Below are 25,308 nucleotides of genomic sequence, written 5' to 3'. Positions count from 1 at the left end.
GTTTGTCCCACTTCCTCTCTGCTCCTCACGACCGGCGGCTGACGGCAGCGGCGCAGGCGGGGCCTGGCGTTTCGAGGGTGAGCGGCGCCGGGGTGAGGTGTGCGGAGGAGGAGCAGTAGCAGGAGGAGGAGCCGTGTGCCCTGGCACCAAGCGGCCGCGGCCATGGCGTACGCCTATCTGTTCAAGTACATCATCATCGGCGACACAGGTGAGGGTCCGGGGCGGGCGGGCGGGCGGCTGTCAGCGGCCGCCGGGCCCGGGCCGACGGGGAAGCGGCGTCTGGCGGCGGGCCGGCGCCGACGCCGCCCTGCGCCTCGCCGTCCTCCTCCCCGCCGCGCCGCTCCATTTCCGCAGTGCTGGAGCTGGTGACGTGGGCACTGCGAGCGGCCGCGGCCTGGCAGGCCCGGTCCGCCGGCCCCCGCCCAGGGCGCCGCCAGCCCCGACCCTGCAGCCGGGGCCGCGGCAGGCGTTGGTGAGGCCGGATCCGGGCTGGCGGTGACAGGCGGGGCCCAGGCCGGGCTGTGAGGGCCCGACCCCGATGGCTGCACCCTCGGAGCAGGGCCCCGAGAAAGAGGAAGGCAGGGGAGAGCAGAAGGGGATGGGGACAGGCTTAGATTTCCTGACCAGGTCCACCTCCCGACCTGCAGGCATCAGCCGAGGCCTGGCCAGAGCGCGCCCTGCGTGGCCGGCAGAGAGGAAAAGGAGGAAACCTTTTTGCTTGTTATTATTGTTATTTTTTAACACCCTCAGCTCACGCAAGACAGAATAAGTCACATCTCATTACGTGATGACGGGGGAATCCCTTTTGAGGTCATTAGTGCAAGAAAGAGTTGTGATGACTTTTGCCACGTGTAAACTGACGTGATGTGGTAGTAATGCAAGGTCGTTCAGTGTTCTCTGTGTGTGTGTGTGTGTGTGTGTTTTATTTGTAAGTTCAGACAACCAAATTGTTTCCTGGGGATACTGTGATTTTTTTACATAAATCGAGTTGGGGGTCACAACTGCTAATTTTCAGGTGATCTAATGTCCATGTGAAGCAGAATTATTGTCACTTAAATTAATATCATAGTATATTTCTCAGAAAAGGAAACAAAAATTCATTGTAAAATGTCTTTTAGTACCTGTGATTTTTGGCATTATCTTGAATCTAATTATAAACCTAAGGCTTGTTCAGATGTTCTATTAATATACCAGAGTCTGATTTCGGTGGTGACTCTTGCACAACTTGGGACCCTTTGCACAACTTTGGAAATGGAAGCAGCATCTTGTGGTTGCACTAATGATGTAGCAGGTTCTATCAGTAACGCAAGAAGCATGTTGATTGCTGCATAAAAGAAAAACTTTATAGGTATAGTTATTTAGCAAGTTTTTTTGGTGTATATGTAGAAAGTGAACGTTTTCTAGATAAAACCCTGGGTAAAGCAGTGTTTTGCAAACAGTTTTCTTTAAGTAGCAGATTTATATAATTAGACCGGTGTGACATATTTGGAAGGAGAAGGAAGGGTGCTTCCAAAACCTTCTGGCAGAATTTGATTTAGGCTGTAAAAAGGAGATTGGAGAGGGAATTCACATCAACTATGATTTTTTTATGATATGAGTGGGTTGGAGAAGTAGAGAGAGGACTGATATGGCCACTGGACTATCTTAGCAGTAATGAAGATTCAGCTTAGACTTTGCAGGTTGCCTTCTTTTAGCTTATTTCTTATTTACTAAACAGTGGTAAAAGTGGGGGTAGTGAGGCTACAAATATAAACAAGTTGGTGGGCTGTTCTGTTGGAATTTGCCCTCATCCAAAATAGTCCTTAGGCAGTTGGTATTGTTACTGTGTCCTTCAGACAATGAATATTTGACTCTAGACTGTATAAGGAGCCCTGGTGGTGCAGTGGTTAAAACGCTGGGCTGCTAACCAAAAGGTTGACGGTTCGAACCCACCAGCTGCTCCATGAGAGAAAGAAGTGGTAGCCTGCTTCTGTAAAAATTTCAGCTTTGAAAACCCTATGGGGCAGTTCTGCTGTGTCCTGTGGAAACCCTGGTGGCGTAGTGGTTACGTTCTACGGCTGCTAACCAAATGGTCGGCAGTTTGAATCCGTCAGGCGCTCCTTGGAAACTCTGTGGGGCAGTTCTACTCTGTCCTGTAGGGTCACTATGAGTCGGAATCGACTTGACGGCACCGGGTTTGGTTTTTGGTTTTATTGGGTTGCTGTGAGTCGGGTTTGGTTTTAGACCATAGGTATTTTCTCCCCGCTCCAGTTCAGTTGGTACAGTTGACTGTCAGATTCACCTTTCTGAAACGCGGCTGTCAGGAGGCTACTTCTCTGCTTGTATTCCTTAGTTTACCCTTCAAGGAGGTCTCTATTTGGGTCCTTTCTAGACGTGGGTTTGGTTTTGGTTTAGACTTCTTTACCCATATTTACTGTTCTCCATTTGCATCTGCCAGTGAGGCCTACCGGCCATGGGCTGTTGCGGGCTTGTTCTTTTTCCTGGTCCCTGCTGCTCTCTCTGCTTGGGGTGCCCTTCTACCACAGTACATCCCTGTGAAATTTTATCAGTCCTTCAAAGCCTAACTCAGGTCTTCTATATATCTTCAGACTCAGCACATATTAAGTTCTTATGATGTGTCAAGGTTTTCCTGTTATCCTGGCTGGAAGTGACTACTCCTTATCTAGATTCATGTGTCTCACTTTGTATCATTCTTCTGGTGTCAATCCCTGATTGTTTTGTTCTGTTGGTATTTGTGTAAGCATCTAATCTGGGTTATATACTTCTTGTGGGCAGGATAGGTATTTTGTATGGCTTCATAGAAGAACCTAGTAGAAGGTAAAAAACCAAAAACCCACTGCTGTTGAGTCAGTTCCGACTCATAGTGAAGGTAGGCGTTATGTATTTAATGAAATTAATGAAAGTAACCAAATTGGCCATTAAATTCCTTTTCGTTTGCATTAGTAACTTGACAGCAGATTTTTTTTAGTCCAATTCTGCTACTTTCTTGCTTTTGACATTGGCCAGAATCCTTTACCATAGTTCCTTAATTCAAAGTATGGACATAGTTGTAAGGTACATTTAACATAGCCCCTCCCCCCACAGATGAGACTAAATCAGTAGTGTGAGATCCATCCAGGTATTTAAAAAAATCGTAATGTGAGGAACATGCATCGTAGAATGAAGGAAATCACTAACGTCTGTCTTACTTTTCCAGGCCTATAAGATAGTCATTCTTAGCCTTTTCTTCTCTCAGTAGTATGTGAGATTGAAATGAAGACAATTTTGAAAGCACGGATTTTCTAGAGAAAAGAACAATGCACGTTTTCTTTTACAGAGTTCCCCATCCATAAAAGATTTTTTGAAAACTTCTTGCATAATCATGGTGACACTGTTCAACTATTTGATTTTCGACTATAAGACCAAGTTCAGTTAAAATACAGCTTTAAAAAAATTTCACTGGTAGTGCCTTGTTCCTGAAAAATCATTTAGAAAAATGTGTCATTTAAATTTAGATATAAGGTGAAAAGTGGTTTTTAACAAGCCCGGCCTAATACTATAGCAGATAATTATCATGTATAGAGGGAGAGAAGAGTTGTTTATTAACCCAGAGTTCTGGCATCTGCCTACCATTTTATCCTCCTCATTAACACCATCCCCTCTTCCAACAGGCGAGGGTTTGAGGCACAAACCTGGTTGTGCTCTTACTTCTGTCTGAAATACTCCCACCACCCCCGCCCCCCATAAAAAGGGAAAGAAAAGAAAGATGAGGTAAACATTTTTTCACCTGGCCAACTCCTATTTTTCCTTTCTTTTTGATAATAACAAACCCCAGCACTCGTTACATATTCTGGCCCCACCTCACTTCCCTTCTCTGTCCTCCTCCTTCCCATCCCTTCCCCACATGCATTTTAAGCAGTTTTTGTTGTTGTTGTTGTTTGGGAAGGCTTTTGACCAGGCCATTCAGGGTCAGAGAGTTTTAATAGATAAGTGGATGGGCCTTTGGGTAGGTGCTGCTGATAGGAAACTTGTTATTTAAGGGTGGTGCAGAAAGACTTGACTTAGAAGGTGAAATTAAATTGAATAGGAATTTTACATCTTTGCTGCTTAGGAGACAGTGACCTGGGTTAGAGATTTGGGAAATATTAACATATTCAGAGAGTCTTTATTATCTGGGAGTTCACTATCTGAGTTTTTGAAATTAGGAGGTTGTATATTTTTTTTATAGAGAAGCAAAAAGTTCCATAACATGAAAATATTTATAATTTACTACTTTAAACAATCCCTTCCCAAGCTTTCTTCCCCGTTTATCCCAATTCTGCTTTGGCGTAGGGACTTTCTGACTGGAATATAGTTCAAATTAATTGCAAAGTGAAATTACATGTCATGCCCCAAATGCAGGCTTTTGTTTAACTGACAGATGATTTTGGAGCATTGGTTCAATTGCAAAACCATTGACAAAGGGCATCTGACAGAGTTGCCTTCCTGTGACGAAGTGTAGGTAGTGACGGCTCTTGGATTGAATAGGACAAAGAAAGCCTTGGATGTGATGTTGCGGAACACCTATGTTCATGGGGCAGTTAGCAGGAAAGTAACCAGCAAAGGAAAGCTGGCGAGGAAGAATCAAAGGGGGAAGAAGACTTGGGACAGTACAGTGTCACGGAATCCAGCAGAAGAAGCAGATTCCGGAGGAACTGATACCAGCGTGAAATGCAGCAGAAGCCGGGACTGTTGGTTAAAATGGTAGGAGGTCATTGGTGCTTCACCACAGTGTTGGACTGAGAAGTGAGTGAGAAAGTTACAAAACGTTGTGTAAGGTATTTCATTTTTGTAAAAAAAAAAAAAAAAACCAAAGGAAAAAAAAGTAATGATTTTTATATATACCATGTATAAATGCATAGAAAAAGTCTGGAAGTAATTTAACAGTTACTCTGGAGAGAGGAGTAGGATGTTTGTATCAGAAGAGTGGGTGCTGGTGAAATAGGGCTTTCTATATTGTAGGGTACCCTCCCTTTTCTTTTTAAAATTTTAAACAGGATCTCATAATATTGGTACGTTTAAAAAGATACTGGGTTGTAAGACAAAGAGGCACAGTGTCGCCTATCTTACTGAAGACTTGGAGCGTGAAAGGGAAGAAAAGAGTGAGAAGGTTAGAGTAGGACGAAGACCAGGTTGAAGCACAAGCACACGTGTGTGTGCGTGTGCGTGTCTTTTAAGGTAGGAGAAACTTGAGGTTGAAAATATGAGAGAGGAGAAGAGGGGCAAGAGTCTTAGAGGACGTGTGGAAGAATGGGGATCTAGATTCTCTAGAGCATTAGAACTTTAAGAGGAAGAATACCTCTTCATGTGAGAGACTCAGACTTGAGTGTTTTTAGAATAAGAAATCACCCACGGTGTTTGCTTAAAAAAAAAAAAAAAACAGATTCAGTGACCTAGCCTCCAGAGAGATTGATTCACTAAATCTGAGGTAGAGCTCCTTGCTGCAAAACCTGTGACCAGTAACACTAGCCATTTTATTTTATGAGCAAGTTTATTTCTTGGACTATTTTTGGAAGACAGACTGGGAAATTCAGAGGTAGAAAAATTATGAAGTTTTTAAAATTATGAAATATATCTTATGTATAAAAGCATATATGTGTAATATGTATAATTTATTAATTTTAAAGGATAATAAACATCTATGCTAATGAAACATACATCTCCATCACGCCTTTCTCCCAGAGGTTTCCACCAGATTGAATTTTACATTAATTCTTCCCATGCTTTTCTTTGTACTTTTATTCCTTATGTACCCCTAAACTATCTTTAGTTTTGCCTATTATTAGATGTGCTTAGCTTTTTCATTTATCAGATGAGAGAGCTAAAACATACCTGGGAACATCCTCTAGAATTGTGACACTATGCTTGTTATACTTTTCTATTTTTGCTTTATGTAAGTTATTTGTTACTTGTCTTTCAGTATTTTTGTCCTGATAGCCAAAAGGGCTTTCAAGATAGCCCTTTTCTATCTCTGCCTCACATTCCTGAGTCAGCTTCCTTACATCTTCCATCCCCTTAATATTTCTGTTTCTCCTAAGGCCTTATGTTGGAGGCTGTTGGCCCTTTCTTAACCTCTCTCTCCTAGTGAACCTACCTCCTTATCGTCTCAGATATTGCCCCTTCTTCCTTCTTGGTGCCTTCTCTGATCTCCATTGCTGCTCCTACTCCCAATATGAAATTAATTTTCTGTATGTCCCCCACACCCCCCTCATTTTATCTCTTCGGCTTTCCCACTCTTGCAGTAATTTTGCTGTTTTGTTTGAGCAGATTCTAATTTTGCTAGCTCAAATGTTTTTCCCTCTCACCCTGACCCAGCTGTGCTGGCTTCATTTTATCATTCTCCCTTCATCCTCAGTCTGTCAGGCTGTCCTTTGCTACAGAGGCACTGCCACATATGTACAGTGAAACCTTCAAGAGTTGGAACTTCACGGGGCTCCCATGTTTTTCTGGGGCTCCCCTGTTTTCCGCCTTTGATAGGTTGCAGCCTTAACACTTTTCTATTGCTTGTCTTAGTGGGAAATATTTGTGCTTTCCTTCTCTGACAGATTTCTGCCTTACACAGGTTCTGGCTTTCGCAGGTTTTACTGTACCTCCCTTGTCTCCTTTCCAGCTCCTTATTTTCTACATGAAACTTTGCCATTTGATTTCATTAGCCTCGTTTATTTGCAAGTTTTAAAGTATTCCATGTTTTAGCTATAATTCTTCACTTATAAATAAAGGATGCCTGGAAAAGATACCAGATCTCTGCTATCATACATAGGAGTTACCCTTTTTAATTCCTGCGGTGTTTCTCAACTCAAGCTGCTTGGGCTTTATCCTTGGAGAGTCTGTTTTAGTAGATCTGCAGTGAGTCCTGGACATCAGCATCTTTAAAATGTGTTGGTTTGTAGTGGTAATGCTATAGCCCTCCTCTACTCGTCAGTCATGGGCCCTTTTTACCTGTTTTTCTAGAATTGATTCTTTTTTTCTATTGTCTTTTTTTTTTTTTTTTTGCTTTCTGGTATTTTATTTGAGTACTCCCTAAGATCTATCTGGAGTCATAGTGGCACACTAGTTAAAAGCTCGGCTGCTAACCAAAAGGTCGGCAGTTCAAATCCACCAGCCGCTCCTTGGAAACCCTATGGGGCAGTTTTACTCTGTCCTGTAGGGTCGCCATGAGTTGGAATTGGCTTTGGGTTTGGTGTGGTATATCTACACTGAATTCATATGGCATTTATCACATTAGCTTTGGTACTATGTCTACATAATAGAGTCTCACGAGAGATCCTGCATACTTTTCGTAGTTTGTACACGATATCAAAGACTTTTTATCTTTCACTCTTTCAACAAATATACGAGGTTACCCATTTTGTACATGAAGAGAATGAGCTTTGTCACTTGGGGCAAGTTATTTTAATAAGTGTAGAACAAGACCTAAGGCTGCCTGACGCTAGGGGCCATGCCCTTGCTGGGGTGGACTGGCTGCTTTCCCCTTTGCCCTTCCTCCTCAGTTTGACCTTTTATGGCTGTGATGCAGCTCTTTAGGTTTCTTCTAGTTCTCTCTTAAAAATGGTCCCATTTTCAACCGTAGCTGACCATTATTGTGTTTCTGGCCAAATCTGAGGGAGAAAGGATAAACACAAATATCGATCCATGCAAAGTGCAGTGAGCTCCTTGAAGGCAGGATCGGGCCTGGCCCCAGGTTCCTGCTTCAGTGAATGAGGAGCACGCGCTAGGTCGCCTCTGCTGGGCAGGCTTCATGGGTTGACCAATTTCTTAAAAACCGATATTCCTCCTTGTTTCGAAAAGGATTTAAGGGAACTTATAAAAAATTTTTACAGTTTTTTATAATGTAAGCGAGAGAAAGAGAGTGTGTTAGTTTTCTATTGCTGTCGTAGCAAACAACACAAACTTTAAGGCTTGAAGAACACAAATTTATTATCTAGCATTTCTATAGTTCAGAAGTCTGACATGGTCTCCCTGGGAAAAAATCAAGGTTTCAGCAGGGCTGCATTTGTTTCTGGAGGGTCCTTGCTCATTCTCGTGGTTGGCAGAGTATATAGTTTTTGCAGTTGTAGGACTGAGATCCCCTTTGCCTTGCTGGCTGTCATTTGAGGGCAGTTCTGGCTTCTAGAGCTCACCCACCTGTCTTCACCCCTTAGCTCTTGGCCCTCTTCCTCTGTCTTTACAGCCAGCAGCAGTGGGTCAAGTCCTTCTCATGTCACACCTCTGACTGGATCTGGGAAAGGTTGAAGGTTTGAAGGACTCCTGTGATTAGAGAGGCTTTACCTGGATCATCAGGATAATCCCCACATCTCAGTCTGTAATCTGAATCTCATCTGTAAAGGCTCGCTTAGCATGTAAAGTAACACTGGGGATGAGGGTGAGGACCTCCTCAGGGATCATTCTGCCTACCACAGAGGACTAAGGGGCAAATGGTGGAAAAAATAAGATGAAATCAGAAGCAACGTTAATATTTGAAGTGTATGATGGAGGTGTGTACACTTCTTTGAAGTCTGCATTGTGTTTAATATGAAGCAATACAAAGAGAGAACTCTGCTTGGTTGCAGTAACTAAAATTGGGTTGATCCCGACTCATGGGGTCACAGGTATGTTACAGAGTAGAACCGCTCCATTGGGTTTTCTTGGCTGTCATCTTTATGGAAGCGATCTGCCAGTCCTTTCTTCTGTGGCACTGCCGAGCTGGTTCCAGTCACCAACCTTTAGATCAAGAGTCTAACGCGATCCTTTTGCCCATCTATTATTAAAAAAAAAAAAAAAAAAAAAAGTATGTACATGCATATATTTAGTTACTCCTGATACTGAGTCTTGAAATTTCTCTCTGGTCTTCTTAGAAGGAATGCTGTGTAACGTAGTGACGAATGTAAATATACAATTGGTTTTATCGGGCAGTTTCTCTAGTTTGCACCAGTGCTTGAGTCTGAACAGTAATATCTATGCGTAAGGCCCTATTTTACAGATGCAGAAAGGGGGACACTGATGGCCACATCGTACAGCTAGTAACTGGCAGAGCTGGAATTTGAACCCGGGTCGTTCTCTGTCCTGTATCATACGGATTTCTAGGTTCTCACAATCCATACAAGACATCTTCTGTTGGTTTACTAACTGCTTGGTTCCAGGAGTTGCTGTGGGAGTATATAGTCCTTTCACTTCCCTTAAACAAATTTACTTCTTCCCATCCTTTACTTAGAAACATTCAATAACTTCCACCTGTGCAAAATAGGGCCACACTGCCCCATGTAAAACTAGATAGAAGGTCCCTTGTCTGCTACTTAACTACCTGTGTGATTGTGGGCAACCCATTTATATATTTGAAAAATGAGCTAATCCAAACTTTGTCAGTGCTTTATAGTGTCTGAGTAATGCTGATTGTAGCAAAAATAAATTCTTTGGTCCTCTGTGTATCCTAATATGTTGATTGCCCCAATCCCTGCTTAGCTTGCTCATTTGTGGCCAGCTGATACTTTGAGGAATCTGCTGTCCTTGACTCTCATTGTTTCTTTCATAGCCTGTGTTGATGTTTTCCTGCTTTTCTTGTTCTTAACATATTTGTTTTCATCTAGATGTTTTGTGGAAGGTTCTTTATTTTATCACGATTGTTTTTCATTTTATTCCAGATATCTATATTTTTAGCAGCTTGCCTAATTTAGTCCACATGACCATCCAAGATTTGGAAAGACTGTAGGGTTTTGTTCTTGGAAGGACTCATTGGATTACAAGGAACAAACCCACTCCAGCCAGATCAAGGAAAGAGAATTATGATAAGGATTTAAAGAGGTCTCGTATAGGAATCCAGGAAAAGCTGTATGAACTGGCTACTCTGAAATCCGTGTTTTCCTCTGGGGCTTCTCTTTTGACCCTTGAAATATTTAGGAATGTGTCTTTTTGTTTTCAAAAAAAATTTTTTTAAACAATCTTTTTATTGTTAATTTCTGATCTTAATTCGCTTAGATCAGAGAAGGTAGCCTATATAGTACTGATTCTTTCATAGTCAAGTACTTGGTCAGTTTTTGCACATGCTCCATGCGTGCGTGAACAAAGTGTGTATTCTTGTGTAGTGGTGGGTTCGGAGATCCTCAAATGTCCGCTAGGTCACGTCTTCCATATTTTTAATACTCTTGTCTACTTAGTTGAGTTTTGTGGAGGACAGATGTTAAAAATCTGCTATTATGACAATAGATTTTTCTTGTAATTCTGTCAGATTTTTCCTCCCCGATAATAAATTATTATTTATTTGGAAGGAACGTGTGGGCTCAGGATGGATATAATCTTACTGATGAGTTCCTTTTTCCTTGAGCAACCCTGTGCTTTTACTTAGTAAATGTTTCGGTATTCAAATGTTTGTCTAATATTAATTTTGAATATTAACTTTTGGTTCCTATTTGCCTAGTATGTATTGTTTTTCATCTTTTTTGCATCAGTTTTTATCTTTGTTTTATTTTGTTTTGAAAAAATATAACTTTACAGATACAGTTGAAGCCCTTCATATATCCTTCTCATTCTTAACCATTCTCCTGAATTTGGTGCTTGTAATTCTTTTGAAAATTTCCGTACAACTTGTGTGTGTGTATGTGTGTTATATCTGTAAACAACGTGCAGCATTGTTTTGTGTATTTTTTCAACTTCATCTAAATGTAATGTTACTGTACTTAGGCTGAAACTATTTTGCTCAACATTATTAATATTTATCCATATTAATGTAGCTGTGTTTCATTGATATTAATTGCTTGATTTATTTAATTTTAATTGTATTTGATTATTTGACTATACCACAATTTTCCCATGCTTTTGCTTATGAAAATTTTAGGATTGTTTGTTTTGTTGCTTAAAAAAAGCAATATTGCATGGGTTATTCTTGTGCCTCTTTCCTTGAGCATGTGTGCTGGAGTTGTGGAAATACTGTGAAACCTATGAGAACTGGAACTCCACGGGACTGCCTTGTTTTTTGAGCTCTTGCAAGATTTCCGCCTTTGACAGGGTACAGCTTACCACTTTTCTATCACTCTATATTAGTGAAAAATATTTGAGTTTTCCTTCTTTGACAGATTCCCACCTTACCCAGGTTCTGGCTTTCGTAGGCTTTACTGTATACACTGAAGTAGAATTATGGGTGGGACAGATGCACATCTTCAGCTTTATTAAAAAAGCAAACAAATAAAAGTTTTTCCTTGGAGGCTGTTTTGACTCATGATGACACCGTATGTGTTTTCAGAGTAGAACTGTACTCCGTAGTGTTTTCAGTGGCTGATTTTTCTAAAGTAAATCACCAGGCCTTTCTTCCAAGGCCCCTCTTGCTAGACTTGAACCTTTCACCTTTCCTTTAGCAGCTGAGCACATTGTTTGTATCAGCCAAGGATTCAGCTTTACTAGCTAATCTAAATTACTCTTCAGAGTATTTATTAGCTGACCTTCATTTTTGTTTTTGTCCTATTTTCTCCCCATTAAAAAAAAAGTTTTAAAATTAAATAAAAAATCAGTTATAAAATATATATAATTATATACTTATTATATTAATATATATTTTACATATCTAAAATAAGTTATACCGTGTATAATATATAATAAACCAAAGAACCAAACCTGGTGCTGTCAGTCAATTCCAGTTCATAAAAAAAAAACCCAGTGCCGTTGATTCCAACTCGTAGCGACTTTATAGGACAGAGTAGAACTGCCCCACAGTGTTTCCAAGGAGCGCTTGGTAGGTTCGAACTGCCGACCCTTTGTTTAGCAGCCTTAGCACTTAATCACTACGCCACCAGGGTTTCCACCAGCTCATAGCGACCTTATATATTAATAGTTTATGTAATAGCTGTTAACATAATAGCTTTTTCTACAGCCTATTGCTGTATTTTAAAAAAAAAAAAAAAAAAATTTTTTTTTTTTATTGCTGTATTTAAAAAAAAAATTCAATCTGAAATTTTCTGTTAACAGGAGAATTTAATGCTTTTATTTCTGTTGTGATCATTAATGAATTTGAATTTATTTCTACTGCCAGGAACCACGCTCATCCAGTCAGGTAGGCGGGGATCAAGGCATTCATAGATCACAGGCATGCCCACTTGCCATGGTCTTTCTGGTCGGGGCAGGCACATGTCCCACACAGGAAGTAATGTAGTCAGGTTTCCCAAGCATGTGTGGTGTTACCTACTCCTTGTAGGACAATGTAGAATGAATGTAATTGTGCATATGAATAATTAATTTAAATTCCTGGATTTTCTGTTTGTGAAATGCATTTAGTACCTGCCTAGTGCACCTTATAGGGTGTTAACCACTGCAACATCTGTTAACGACTTTATATCTGTTGTTGAAATTCACCTGTCAGTTGTTTTCTTTACAGCTTTTACAGTTGATAAGCCAGCGCAAATGGTGGTATACTTACGCTTGTATTATCAAAATTGATGTTGTTTTGCATTCGTCCACCTTTAGCAATAACTGCACTTAGGAGGCAAATAATACATTCTTCTAAGTCCTCTCTGGCAGTTTAGCTGACACTCTTGAAAACTTTCTTAGCGCCTGGTGTTTGTAATTAGGGTAGCTTTTCCCCCAAGCGTTAAGAAATAAAAGCATTTTATTCTGAAGTTAAAATCCATTTCAGTCAAGTACAGTGGAAATAATTATATTGTGGGATCAACTCAGAATTTTCCAGTTTGAGAAAGTGTGGAATTGTGAATGAAATTCAGATCACAATTGGAGCGTGTGTAATTAGAATGTCCCGATGCACGCGGTGGCTGCATTTCTTCCTGTGACCTGGTGAAGCTCAAGCCTCTGTCAGTGTCGGTTTTCTCGTCTAGATGAAGGCGGCAGTAATGCCCGCCTTCTGTATGTCGAGGGATTTTTGTGAGGCTTCAAGTAAACTGTGTGCAGGTGCTTTGTAAACTGCATAGTGCTTTGTCCCTAGGAACATCTGTGTGTTTAGAGGTAAATTTTCGAATCTGTTGAGTGCTCTAAAATTGAATTAGTGGGGTAGGTTTTGCCTGTGGAAAAAGCTCTTCACTGTGCTGACTTCAGATGGCGATTTCTTGAGCCGAAGGAAACAAAATCACATGTTAATCACAAAATGACGGGTTTTCGATCCTGAAAACTCCTTGGGACTCAATTAAAAAAAAAAAAGCTATCTCTATCTCAGATGTCTTCCTGGGCCACCTGAGACTGAGAAGAACAGCAACTACTAGGAGGTTCCGGTTTCTGCTTGCCTTTAGGAGTCTGAAGAGGTGGTAAGGCCAGTGGTCTTCCACCCTGATTTTGTCTCCACTCGGCTGTGGTATCTTGAGAACTCAAGTTCTCGGTTTTGAACCTCTTTGGAAAGAGTCAGTTTTTTAAGTCTACAGAAGTCTTTGGTACAAATGAACCTGTTGATCAAAGGTTATCTCTTCTATCTTTGGATAAAGTGTTGTTAGTTCAGTTTTAACCATTACAACGGGCAAAGTAAAAGTGTCCCAAATTATGTTATAAAATAAACATAGAAAAATCACTTGGATTCCTCTACATCAACAAGAAGAACATTGAAGAGGAAATAACCAAATCAATACCATTCACAGTAGCCCCCAAGAAGATAAAATACTTAGGAATAAATCTTACCAAGGATGTAAAAGACCTATACAAAGAAAACTACAAAGCTCTACTACAAGAAATTAAAAAGGACATACTTAAGTGGAAAAACATACCTTGCTCATGGACAGGAAGACTTAACACAGTAAAAATGTCTATTCTACCAAAAGCCATCTATACATATAACGCACTTCCGATCCAAATTCCAATGTCATTTTTTAAGGTGATAGAGAAACAAATCACCAATTTCATATGGAAGGGAAAGAAGCCTCGGATAAGCAAAGCATTACTGAAAAAGAAGAAGAAAGTGGGAGGCCTCACTGTACCTGATTTCAGAAGCTATTATACAGCCACAGTAGTCAAAACAGCCTGGTACTGGTACAACAATAGGCACATAGACCAATGGAACAGAATTGAGAACCCAGATATAAATCCATGCGCAGCTGATATTTGACAAAGGACCAGTGTCAGTTAATTGGGGAAAAGATAGTCTTTTTAACAAAAGGTGCTGGCATAACTGGATATCCATTTGCAAAAAAATGAAACCGGACCCATACCTCACACCATGCACAAAAACTAACTCCAAGTGAATCAAAGACCTAAGCATAAAGACTAAAACGATAAAGATCATGGAAGATAAAATAGAGACAACCCTAGGAGCCCTAATACAAGGCATAAACAGAATACAAAACATTACCAAAAATGATGAAGAGAAACCCGATAACTGGGAGCTCCTAAAAATCAAACACCTATGCTCATCTAAAGACTTTACCAAAAGAGTAAAAAGACCACCTACAGACTGGGAAAGAATTTTCAGCTATGACATCTCCGACCAGCGCCTGATCTCTAAAATCTCCATGATTCTGTCAAAACTCAACCACAAAAAGACAAACAACCCAATCAAGAAGTGGGCAAAGGATATGAACACACATTTCACTAAAGAAGATATTCAGGCAGCTAACAGATACATGAGAAAATGCTCTCGATCATTAGCCATTTGAGAAATGCAAATTAAAACTACGATGAGATTCCATCTCACTCCAGTAAGGCTGGCATTAATCCAAAAAACACAAAATAATAAATGTTGGAGAGGCTGTGGAGAGATTGGAACTCTCATACATTGCTGGTGGGAATGTAAAATGGTACAACCACTTTGGAAATCTATCTGGCGTTATCTTAAACAGTTAGAAATAGAACTACCATACGACCCAGAAATCCCAATCCTCAGAATATACCCTAGAGAAACAAGAGCCTTCACACAAACAGATATATGCACACCCATGTTTATTGCAGCTCTGTTTACAATAGCAAAAAGCTGGAAGCAACCAAGGTGTCCATCAACGGATGAATGGGTAAATAAATTGTGGTATATTCACACAATGGAATACTACGCATCGATAAAGAACAGTGACGAATCTCGGAAACATTTCATAACATGGAGGAACCTGGAAGGCATTATGCTGAGCGAAATTAGTCAGAGGCAAAAGGACAAATATTGTATAAGACCACTATTATAAGATCTTGAGAAATAGTATAAACTGAGAAGAACACATACTTTTGTGGTTACGAGGCGGGGAGGGAGAGGGTTTTTTATTGATTAATTAGTAGATAAGAACTGCTTTAGGTGAAGGGAAGGACAACACTCAATACATGGAAGGTCAGCTCAGTTGGACTGGACCAAAAGCAAAGAAGTTTCTGGGATAAAATGAATGCTTCAAAGGTCAGCGGAGCAAGGGCGGGGGTTTGGGGACCATGGTTTAAGGGGATTTCTAAGTCAATTGGCAAAATAATTCTATTATGAAAACATTCTGCATCCCACTTTGAAATGTGGCGTCTGGGGTCTTAAATGCTAACAAGCGGCCATCTAAGATGCATCAATTGGTCTCAACCCACCTGGATCAAAGGAGAATGAAGAACACCAAGGTCACACGACAACCAAGAGCCCAAGAGACAGAAAGGGCCACATGAACCAGAGATCTACATCATCCTGAGACCAGAAGAACTAGTTGGTGCCCGGCCACAATCGATGACTGCCCTGACAGGGAGCACAACAGAGAACCCCTGAGGGAGCAGGAGATCAGTGAGATGCAGACCCCAAATTCTCATAAAAAGACCAGACTTAATGGTCTGACTGAGACTAGAGGAATCCCGGCGGCCATGGTTCCCAAACCTTCTGTTGGCACAGGACAGGAGCCATCCCCGAAGACAACTCATCAGACATGAAAGGGACTGGACAGTGGGTGGGAGAGAGATGCTGATGAAGAGTGAGCTAATTATATCAGGTGGACACTTGAGATTGTGTTGGCATCTCCTGTCTGGAGGGGGGATGGGAGGATAGAGTGGGAAGCTGGCAAAATTGTCACGAAAGGAGAGACTGGAAGGGCTGACTCATCAGGGGGAGAGCAAGTGGGAGTACAGAGTAAGATGTATGTAAACTTATATGTGACAGACTGACTTGATTTGTAAATGTTCACTTGAAGCTCAATAAAGTTAATAAAAAAAAAAGTGTCCCAAATTACTGTGCTCAAAACTTTATTTAACTTGATAAAATAATTAGTAGATAGGAAAATGAGTAACCAATTACAAATTAAGTCAATAATAATTATATACCTGGCATGGGAGTTGACTTATCAGTCCACTAAGTAAAAATATTTGTTACACTTTTTCAGGATAACCTTGAGTATGAGGTTTAGAAATTCTTCCAGTTTCACAACTAAGGAGGTTTTTAACTGATTAAATAACTATATGCATAAAGGGCTGCTCATATAGGCAAAGCTGGAGGACTGTGCTGGTACACACAGTCCTGGGTTCTGTGCATTTAACATTATCAACAATTTGGATACGGTCAGATTTGGTCAAAAGAACTAATGTGTGGGTTATTACAGACAGAATCCAAAATGGACTTGATAGGCAGAATGACTAAATTTAGCAAAATGAAATTTAATAAAAATAAAGTTAAAGCCATATATTTACTTTAGAAACAACCATACAAATATAAGATAAAGAACAGCTAGTTTTTTTAGTTAATTAATAGCATATGTCCAAAAACTTAGTTTTATGTGACTTGGTTCAATAGGAGTCAGTCGTGCAACCAGACCAAACCCATTGCTGTCAAGTCGATTCACAGTCATAGCAACTCTATAGGACAGAGTAGAACTGCCCCATAGGGTTTGCAAGGCTGTAATCTTCACGGAAGCAGACTGCCGTGTCTTTCTCCCATGGAGTGGCTGGTGGGTTTGAACCACTGACCTTTTGGTTAGTAGCTGAGCACTTAGCCACTGTGTCACCAAGACTCCTAGTTGAGTAACGAAGGCAATAAGATGCTAAAAAAAAAATATAATGTCCGGATAAGGCAGGTAAATAGCTCTACCCTGATCAGCCCTCAACTACAGTTCAGTCATCTGTGAACTGGAGTCTATGCTAAGGAGATCATTCAGGATGGTGTGAAGGCTAGGTCAACCATGATGTTTTAGTGATGATTGAAATAACAAACATTTTAACCTAAAAATGAGAAGGCTTCAAGGAGAATATAATAATGACTTTCAGATACTTAGGGTACTGTCATGTGAAAGAGGACTTAGACCTACTGTTCGTAGCTTTTGTGGGCGGGACCAGGGCCATGAGTAGAAGAAGAGAGAGAGATATGGACTCCATGTAAAATGGAAAGAGCTAAGAAGTGGTGAGTTGGTGTTATGGATTGAATTGTGTCCCACCCCAAATGTGTATCAACTTGGCTAGGCCATGATTCCCAGTATTGTGTGGTTGCCCCCCATTTTGTGATCTCATGTGATTTTCCTATGTGTTATAAATCCTGCCTCTATGATGTTAGTGAGGCAGGATTAGAGGCAGTTATGTTAATGAGCTAGGACTCTGCAAGATTAAGTTGTGCCGTAGGTCAGTCTCTTTTGAGATAAAGAAGAGAGAAGCAAGCAGAGAGACTGGGGACCTCATTACCACCAAGCAAGAAGAGCCAGGAGTGCGCATCCTTTGAACCCAGAATCCCTGTGCTGCAAAGCTCCTAGACCAGGGGAAGATTGATGACAAGGACCTTCTCCTAGAGCTGAAAGAGAGAGAAAGCCTTCCCCTGGGGCTGGTACCCTGAATTCGGACTTCTAGCCTCCTAGACTGAGAGAGTAAATGTCTGTTTGTTAAAGCCATCAACTTGTGGTATATCTGTTACAGCAGCGCTGGATGACTAAGACAGTTGGTTTGTTACTAGAGCTATTCAAGCAGGAGTTTGATCAGCACATAGTAGGGCTTGGAAGCTGCACAAAAGATAGAGGATTGGAGTCATTTTTTTCTTTTTCCTCTAAGGAAATTTAGGTTACTATTGAGGAATCCTTGGATGGTGCCAATGGTTAAATGCTTGACTACTAGCCAAAGATTGGCAGGTCGAACCCACCCAACGGTACCTCAGGAGACAGGCCTGGCGATCTGCTTCCAAAAGGGCACAGCCTTGACAACCCTGTGGAGCAGTTCTGCTCTGCACAGATGGGGTCCAATAAGGCAAAATTGACTGATGGCAACTAACAACAAGAAGTCGCTATTGTGAGCAGTCCCTGTGCTGGGGTTAGAAAAGTGAACAAGCCTGTCTCACCTTAAAGTGGAGACCAACTTGCCACAGTAATTACAGTTTTTTTTAGAGACTGGTACAGAGCACTAAAGGAGCTGGAGAAGATTCATTTTGACTGTAGCAAATAGCTCGTAACAGATTCAGATATTCAGTAAACATTTATAGAGCACCTTTTTATTTATTGTGTGCTGAGTACTGTGCTATGGCTTCATTTATGTTCTCATAGCAGGTCTAGGAGGTAGCTATTAACCCCATTTATAAATGAAAAAATAGGCATGACATGTTCAGACCTGGTCTAATTTGTTTGAGTAATTCCCCCACCTAATAATCCTGTAAAATCAGACTGTGCTCTGGCCTGAATCCTTATGTTAGTCATGTGAAAAGAATAGACAACTGAGCTGGGCTCTTCACAATTCTTTTATTTTGCCAAGAAGGTGGGATGACCTTATGCCAGGAATGTTATGCACTGTGACAGTAAATGGTTTTTGTCAGGACTTTGTGAGGAATGCTGGGGCCGTATGTGAAAAGCATTGTGTGACATAGTTGAAGGAGTTGGCGTTTAATCCTCTAGACAGCTTCAAATCAGAAGTCTTACTCTCCACTGTCTCAAATGGGAGAATTTTATACCCTTAACTCAGATTTCTGACAGTAATTAATGAGCCCCTTCCACCATTTAACCTACTCTTTTCTTTCTTGGCCTTTCTTCCCTTCCTTTCTGTTTAAAGTTTCCTGAAGAGTTTACAGAAGTAGAAAAATCGTGTTGGATTTGCATGTTTGTGAATATGTGAATTTTCAGCCTTAGTCATGAGTAAGTCTTGTCGAAAAGTACTTCTCGGCAGATGATGATAGTATTCTTCAGAGACTTTTATGGTAGAAAAAAGAAATAAAAATCTTTTCACAACATACTGTTTTGCTTGCAGACTTCTTTGTAATTTTCTTAGCAGACTAACATTTAATGTAACTATTTTTGGTCACACTAGAAGTTTTTCTGGTTACTTAATGCCATGTCACTATGGAGGTAGTTGAGTGAGGCCAGTACAGGTAGTTCCCAACTTATGACGTATTCAAGAGTTAGGATGAACCGGCTTACTACCCTCTGATTTTTTTTTTTTTTTGGTATAGTTTTGGTACATCATTCCAACAGAGTTGTCGGAATGGAACCTCATCATAAGCCAGGGACTACTTACTTTACTACTTTTAGTAAAAGTAGTGCCAAAGTTGATGTTAAAAACAAAAAAAACAGTTGTCGACGAGTGGATTCAAACTCCTGGTGACCCCACGTGTGTTAGAGTAAAATTGTGCTTCATGGGATTTTCACTGTCTGATTTTTCGGAAGTAAATCACCAGGATTTTTTTTTTTCTGAGGTGCCTCTGTGGATTTGAACCTCTGACCTTTGAGTTAGCAGCTGAGTACATTAACTGTTGGTACCCCCTCCCCCGGGACTCTGATGATAAAATAGACTTACTAAAAAGCTTATTTTTTTTAATGGTGAAAGTGTTAAATGAAAAATAAGTCCCTCTACCACTTTCCATATGTAAGCATGGTATACAGTGACTTATATATCCTTCTAGAAGTGTTTTTATGCATCTCTTAGCCTGTGGACTCTTGTGTGTATGTGTATCCATCCTCTCGTCCCATCAACAGGGTAATACAATTAATACTGTTCTACTTTATTTTTTTCACTTAGGGTAAATCTTGGGTATCTTTCCATATCATCACACATAAATCTATCACATTTTTTAAAAGACATCTGCATAGCTGAACCATACTTATATTCTGTTAGGGTTTGTGGTAGTGAACAACAGAAGTCAACTCTGGTTAACTTAAGCAGAAGACTTTATTGCAAAGATTAGATGGTTTATACAGGATTGATGGGAAGGCAGCAGAATCAAGCTAGAAAATGAGTAAAACCAAGGAAAGCAAGGCAGAGCCAAATTCCTGCTGTCTGTACAGCCTGCTTAAGAAGATGCTGGGTGCATGCCACTGGATCTGCTGGACCCTCACCAACACTGGCGCCGCGCTGCCATGGGTTATCTCTTGACCGTTCCTGATATTGTCGTACTCTTTCAGGATTCCGAGTTCTGGACAGGAACATCTAACTGTCTCAGCTTAGATCACATGTCTGTATGCCCTAGCTACTGAGGAGCTCAAAGGGTGCTCTGATGCTAGGTGCCAGGAATAACAAACACCTGCCTACACCTCTTGTTGAATGTGGTTACGTGTAGTGCTGCCATAAGCCATCTTGTGCATTTGTGTAAGAAGGAAAAATCTGGGTCAACTGGTATTTACATTTTGTGTTTTGATACTGCCTGGACACCTTCCATTAAAAATACAGATTTAGAAAGAACATTAATTTTGAGCTTGGTATATATTTTATGTACTTAAATTCAACATGCTAATCTCAGCATTAATCATGTATATTAACTGATACCTAGTCTGTGTTTGAGTTTAGTAATTGATTTAGTGTCAAACATTATTCCTTTGCTTTAATACTTTAATCTGGTAATTGCCTGAAATAATTCTTTTTGCATATAGCTTTTAACTTTGATACGCATTTATGTGATAATATACCACTTAGAGATCATGTACAGTAAATTTACAGTAGTCCTTTACAACAGAGTTCTGTTCCATTGTCTCCATCATAAGGCGGTTTTGATGTAAGTCAAATACTCTTTTTTTTTTTTTTTAAGTTTTCATTATTATTGCCTTTATTATCAGTATCTTTATAAACCTGATCCTCATCTTTGGGGGTTGAAAACATTGCATATAGGTTTACAAATATGATGACATTAGAAATTACACACTGCAACATCGTATGTAGTGTATGTTACTAACGATAAGATGTACAAAAAAATTGACAGTTGTAAATGTGGTTTGTCGTAAGTTGAATATGATGTAAGTCGAGGACTACCTGAACGGTATGATAATTGTATTGTACATGTACATCTAAGTTCCTTCTTCCTTCTGTAACATATTGAAAAAATATCCTCTTCAAGCGATTTCACTGAAATACATTTCTTAGATGCTGCAGTTCCTGTTGGAAATCTTCACTTATGAAAGGATTAGGAAGAGTGCGAGGTTGAATTGTGTTAATACACTTGGTTTGCTCATGTGACCCGTGGAACATTATTGTTTGGGTTAAAGCCAAGGTCACAGAAATAGTTTTTTTTAAACTTCTTTCCTTAAATTTCTGCCCTGGTAAAGAGCATTCCTTTCTTCCTTTTAATACTGCTACTAATACCTTGAAAGTGGATAACATTCTTTTTAGTTAGGAGAGGCGCTGGTTTCAAATAGTAATATGTACCTGAGAAAAAAACAAATTTAGGAGGTTGGATGGTATTGTGGGGGGGGAAAGCATGATTTAGAATCAAAAAACCTGATTTTGAGTTTTAGCTCTGCCTCTTCCTATGTTGAGACATAGCACTTAAGCCTCAATTTCTTCATCTTTAAAATGGGGTTATAATTCCTGCCTTACTGATCTCACAGGCTTATTGTTATAGTCAAATAAGATTGGGTATGTAGGGGGAGCATAGTCTCATCTTGCAAACTGTCAAAAGCATGCAGATATTTTAGATGTTAATAGAGTACGTAAGTGTAAAATTGATTATATGACTTTGTAGATGCAATAAGAAAAGAAGCATTTATCTGTATTGGAGTGGATCCTTTGGATATTTAGCAGATAGCAAGGGGAAAGAAAAAAGGAGACCTGGTGGCACAGTGTTTAAAAGCACCAGCTGCCAACCAAAAAGTCAGTGGTTCGAACCCACCAGCTGCTCCAAATCCATCAGCAGCTCCATGGGAGAAAGATGTGGCAGTCTGCTTCCGTAAAGATTTACAGCCTTGGAAACCCTATGGGGCAGTTCTAGTCTGTCCTGGAGGGTCTCTATGAGTTAGAATCGATTCGATGGCAGTGAGTTTAGTTTTGGGTTTTGGTAAGGGGAATGAAGCTGGGCTACATGCTATTCTAAACTGGCAAATTACCAAAGATACTAAGTGAAAACCAGGATAACCCTATTTTGAACTCACCGGCTCTGTGGTGAAGCATTTATCTAGAGATTTCAGTTATTTGTTACAGCAAATATGCATTGTGTTCAGATTACTTACAACTGGAAAATTAAATACAAGAAGAAATGGACACTGCAACCAGCCCTTTAGTTTGTCATATCTAGGGTAATGGCTCTCAAACTTTACACATGTCAGAATCACCTGAAAAACTTGCTAAACCACAGATTGCAAGGCTCCACTCCAGAGCTTCTGGTTCAGTAAGTCTGGGATGAGGCCTGATATGCATTCTAACAAGTCACCAGGTGATGCTGCTGCTCTTGGTCTGGGGATCACACTTTGAGGGAAACCGTGTAATTTATTATCCAGACTAATCCATTAATAATTTATCAGGACAACAGGAGTAACTGAGCTGGCCCCTGGCAAACCAGGATGTAGGGTCATCCTAATTTTACCGGATGAAAGTCTTTTTACAAAGAGGTTTATGTAATAGTTGTCTCCTGGTGGATGACTCATGGTACCAAGTGGTATGTATATATGTGTTTTTAAATTTTGTTATGTTTTAGGTGAAAGTTTACAGCTCAAATTAGTTTCTCATTCAAGTATTTATACACAAATTGTTCTGTGACATTGGTTGCACCCCCTGCACTATCTACCTCTTCTGGCCTCAGGCTGGTGGAGGCTGTGGTTCAGTAGTCCTTTGGGCCAATATATGCCTTGTGCCTTTGGTTTTCTTCATTCTCCTTTGTTCTGAACGTGATGGAAACAGTAGGTGCATCTTAGATGGCCCCTTGCTAGCTTTTAAGACCCAGACACTACTCACCAAAGTAGGGTGTAGAACATTTTTTTTATTATTTTGCTCTAAGGGAAAGTTTACAGCTCACGTTAGTTTCTCATACAAAAATTTAAACACTCGTTGTTACATGACCCTAGTTGGTCTATGTATAATGTGACAGCACACTCGTCCTTTCCACTCTCGATTTCCAGTGTCTGTTCAACCAGCTCAACCAGCTCCCGTCCCTTTCTGTCTTCTCATCTCGCGTCCGGACGGGAGCTGCTCACTTAGTCTCATGTATCTACTTTAAGAAGCATACTTTTCATGAGTATTATTTTATGTCTTGCAGTCCAGTCTAATCTTTGTCAGAAGAATTGGCTTTGGGAATGGTTTTAGTTCTGGATTAACAGAGAGTCCAGGGTCCATGTCTTCTGGGGTTCCTCCAGTCTCAGTCAGACATTAAGTCTGGTCTTTTTACTAGAATTTGAGGTCTGCATCCCGTTTTTCTCCTGCTTCATCAGAGGCTCTCTGTTGTGTTCCCTGTCAGGGCGGTCACTGGTGGGAGCCAGGACCGTCTAGTTCTTCTGGCCTCAGGTTGATGGAGTTTCTGGTTTATGTGGCCCTTTCTGTTGCTTGGGCTAATATTTTCCTTGACTCTTTGGTGTTCTTCATTCTCCTTTGCTCCAGGTGCCTTGGGACCAATTGACACATCTTAGACGGCTGCTTGCTAGCTATTAAGACCCCAGACGTCACTCACCGAAGTGGGATGCATAGCATGTTCTTAATAAACTTTGTTATGCCAGTTGACCTAGATGTCCCCTGAAACTGTGGTCTCCAGACCCCAGCCCCAACTACGCTGACCCTTGAACTGTTTGGTTGTATTTGGGAAACTTCTTAGCATTTGGATTAGTCCGGTTGTGCTGACTTCCCCTTTATTCTGTGCTGTCCTTCATTTCACCTAACATAATTCTTGTCTACTGTGTAGTTAATGAATACCCCTTTCCCTTCCTCCCCACCCTCGTAACCATCAAAGAATGTTTTCTTCTGTATTTAAACCTTTTCTTGAGTTCTTCTAATAGTGGTCTTAAACAGTAATTGTCCTTTTGCGACTAATTTTACTCAGCATAACGGCTTCCAGATTTATCCATGTTATGAGATGTTTCACGGATTCATCATTGTTCTTTATCATTGTATAGTATTCCATCATGTGAGTATACCATAATTTGTTTATCCATTCATCCGTTGATGGGCACCAAGGTTATTTCCATCTTTTTACTATTGTGAACAGTGCTGCAGTGAACATGGGTGTGTATATATCTGTTCATGTGAAGGCTCTTCCTTCTGTAGGATATATTCCAAGGAATGGGAGATGGATCCTATGGAACTTCGGTTTCTAGCTTTTTAAGGAAGTGCCAAATCGATTTCCAAAGTGGTTGTACCATTTTACATTCTCACCAGCAGTGTAGAAACGTTCCAGTCTCTCCACAGCCTATCCAATGTTAATTCGTGTTTTTTGGATTAATGCTAGCCTTGTTGAGGTGAGTTGATATCTCATCGTAGTTTTGATTTGCATTTCTCTAATGGCTAATGATCATGAGCATTTCCGCATGTATCTGTTAGCTGCCTGAATGTCTTCTTTGGTAAAGTGTCTGTTCATATCCTTTGCCCGTTTTTTATTTGGGTTATTTGTCTTTTTGTTGTTTTGCAGTATCTTGTAGATTTTAAAGATTAGACCCTGACTGGATATGTCGTAGCCAAAAAATTTTTCCCAGTCTGTAGGTTGTCTTTTTACTCTTTTGGTGAAGTCTTTTGATGAGCATAAGTGTTTGATTTTTAGGAGCTCGCAGTTATCTAGTTTTTCTTCTGGTGTTTGTGCATTGTTAGTAATGTTTTATATTCTGTTTACGCCGTGTATTAGGGCTCCTGGCATTGTCCCTATTTTTCTTCCATGATCTTTAATCGTTTTAGATTTATGTCTTTGATCTATATTGAGTTAGTTTTTGTGCATGGTGTGAGGTATGTATGGGTCTTGTTTCATTTTGTTGCAGGTGGATATCCAGTTATGCGAGCACCATTTTTTAAAGAGATTGTCTTTTCCCCATTTAATGGACTTTGGGCTTTTGTCAATTACCACCTGCTCGTAGGTGGCTGAATTTACATCTGGATTCTCAGTTCTGTTGCATTGGTCTATCAGTCTGTTGTACCAATACCAGGCTGTTTTGACTACTGTGGCAGTATAAAAAAAAAAGTAGGCTCTAAAATCAGGTACTGTGAGGCCTCCCAGTTTGTTCTTCAGTAATGCCTTACTCATGGGGGGCTCTTCCCTTTCTGTATCAAGTTGGTGATTTGTTTCTCCATCTCAGTAAAAAATGCTGCTGGAATTTGGATGGG

The 25,308-nt window shown here is 40.4% G+C and overlaps 1 protein-coding gene across 1 annotated transcript in view; it reads left to right on the top strand.

The window, feature by feature from the left end:
* The first annotated feature begins 61 nt into the window (after window positions 1–61).
* Window positions 62–25,308, top strand: part of RAB2A (RAB2A, member RAS oncogene family) — a 124,306-nt gene continuing 99,059 nt past the window's right edge. Inside the window, exon 1 of the mRNA XM_049853869.1 lies at window positions 62–208. Coding sequence (XP_049709826.1) covers window positions 163–208 — 46 coding nt within the window. The 5' untranslated portion in view covers window positions 62–162. The remainder of the gene's footprint in view (window positions 209–25,308) is intronic.

Source organism: Elephas maximus, chromosome 15 (assembly GCF_024166365.1).
Source record: "Elephas maximus indicus isolate mEleMax1 chromosome 15, mEleMax1 primary haplotype, whole genome shotgun sequence".
In the NCBI taxonomy this organism is placed as follows: domain Eukaryota; kingdom Metazoa; phylum Chordata; class Mammalia; order Proboscidea; family Elephantidae; genus Elephas; species Elephas maximus.
This window is presented reverse-complemented; position numbering and strand designations above follow the sequence as displayed.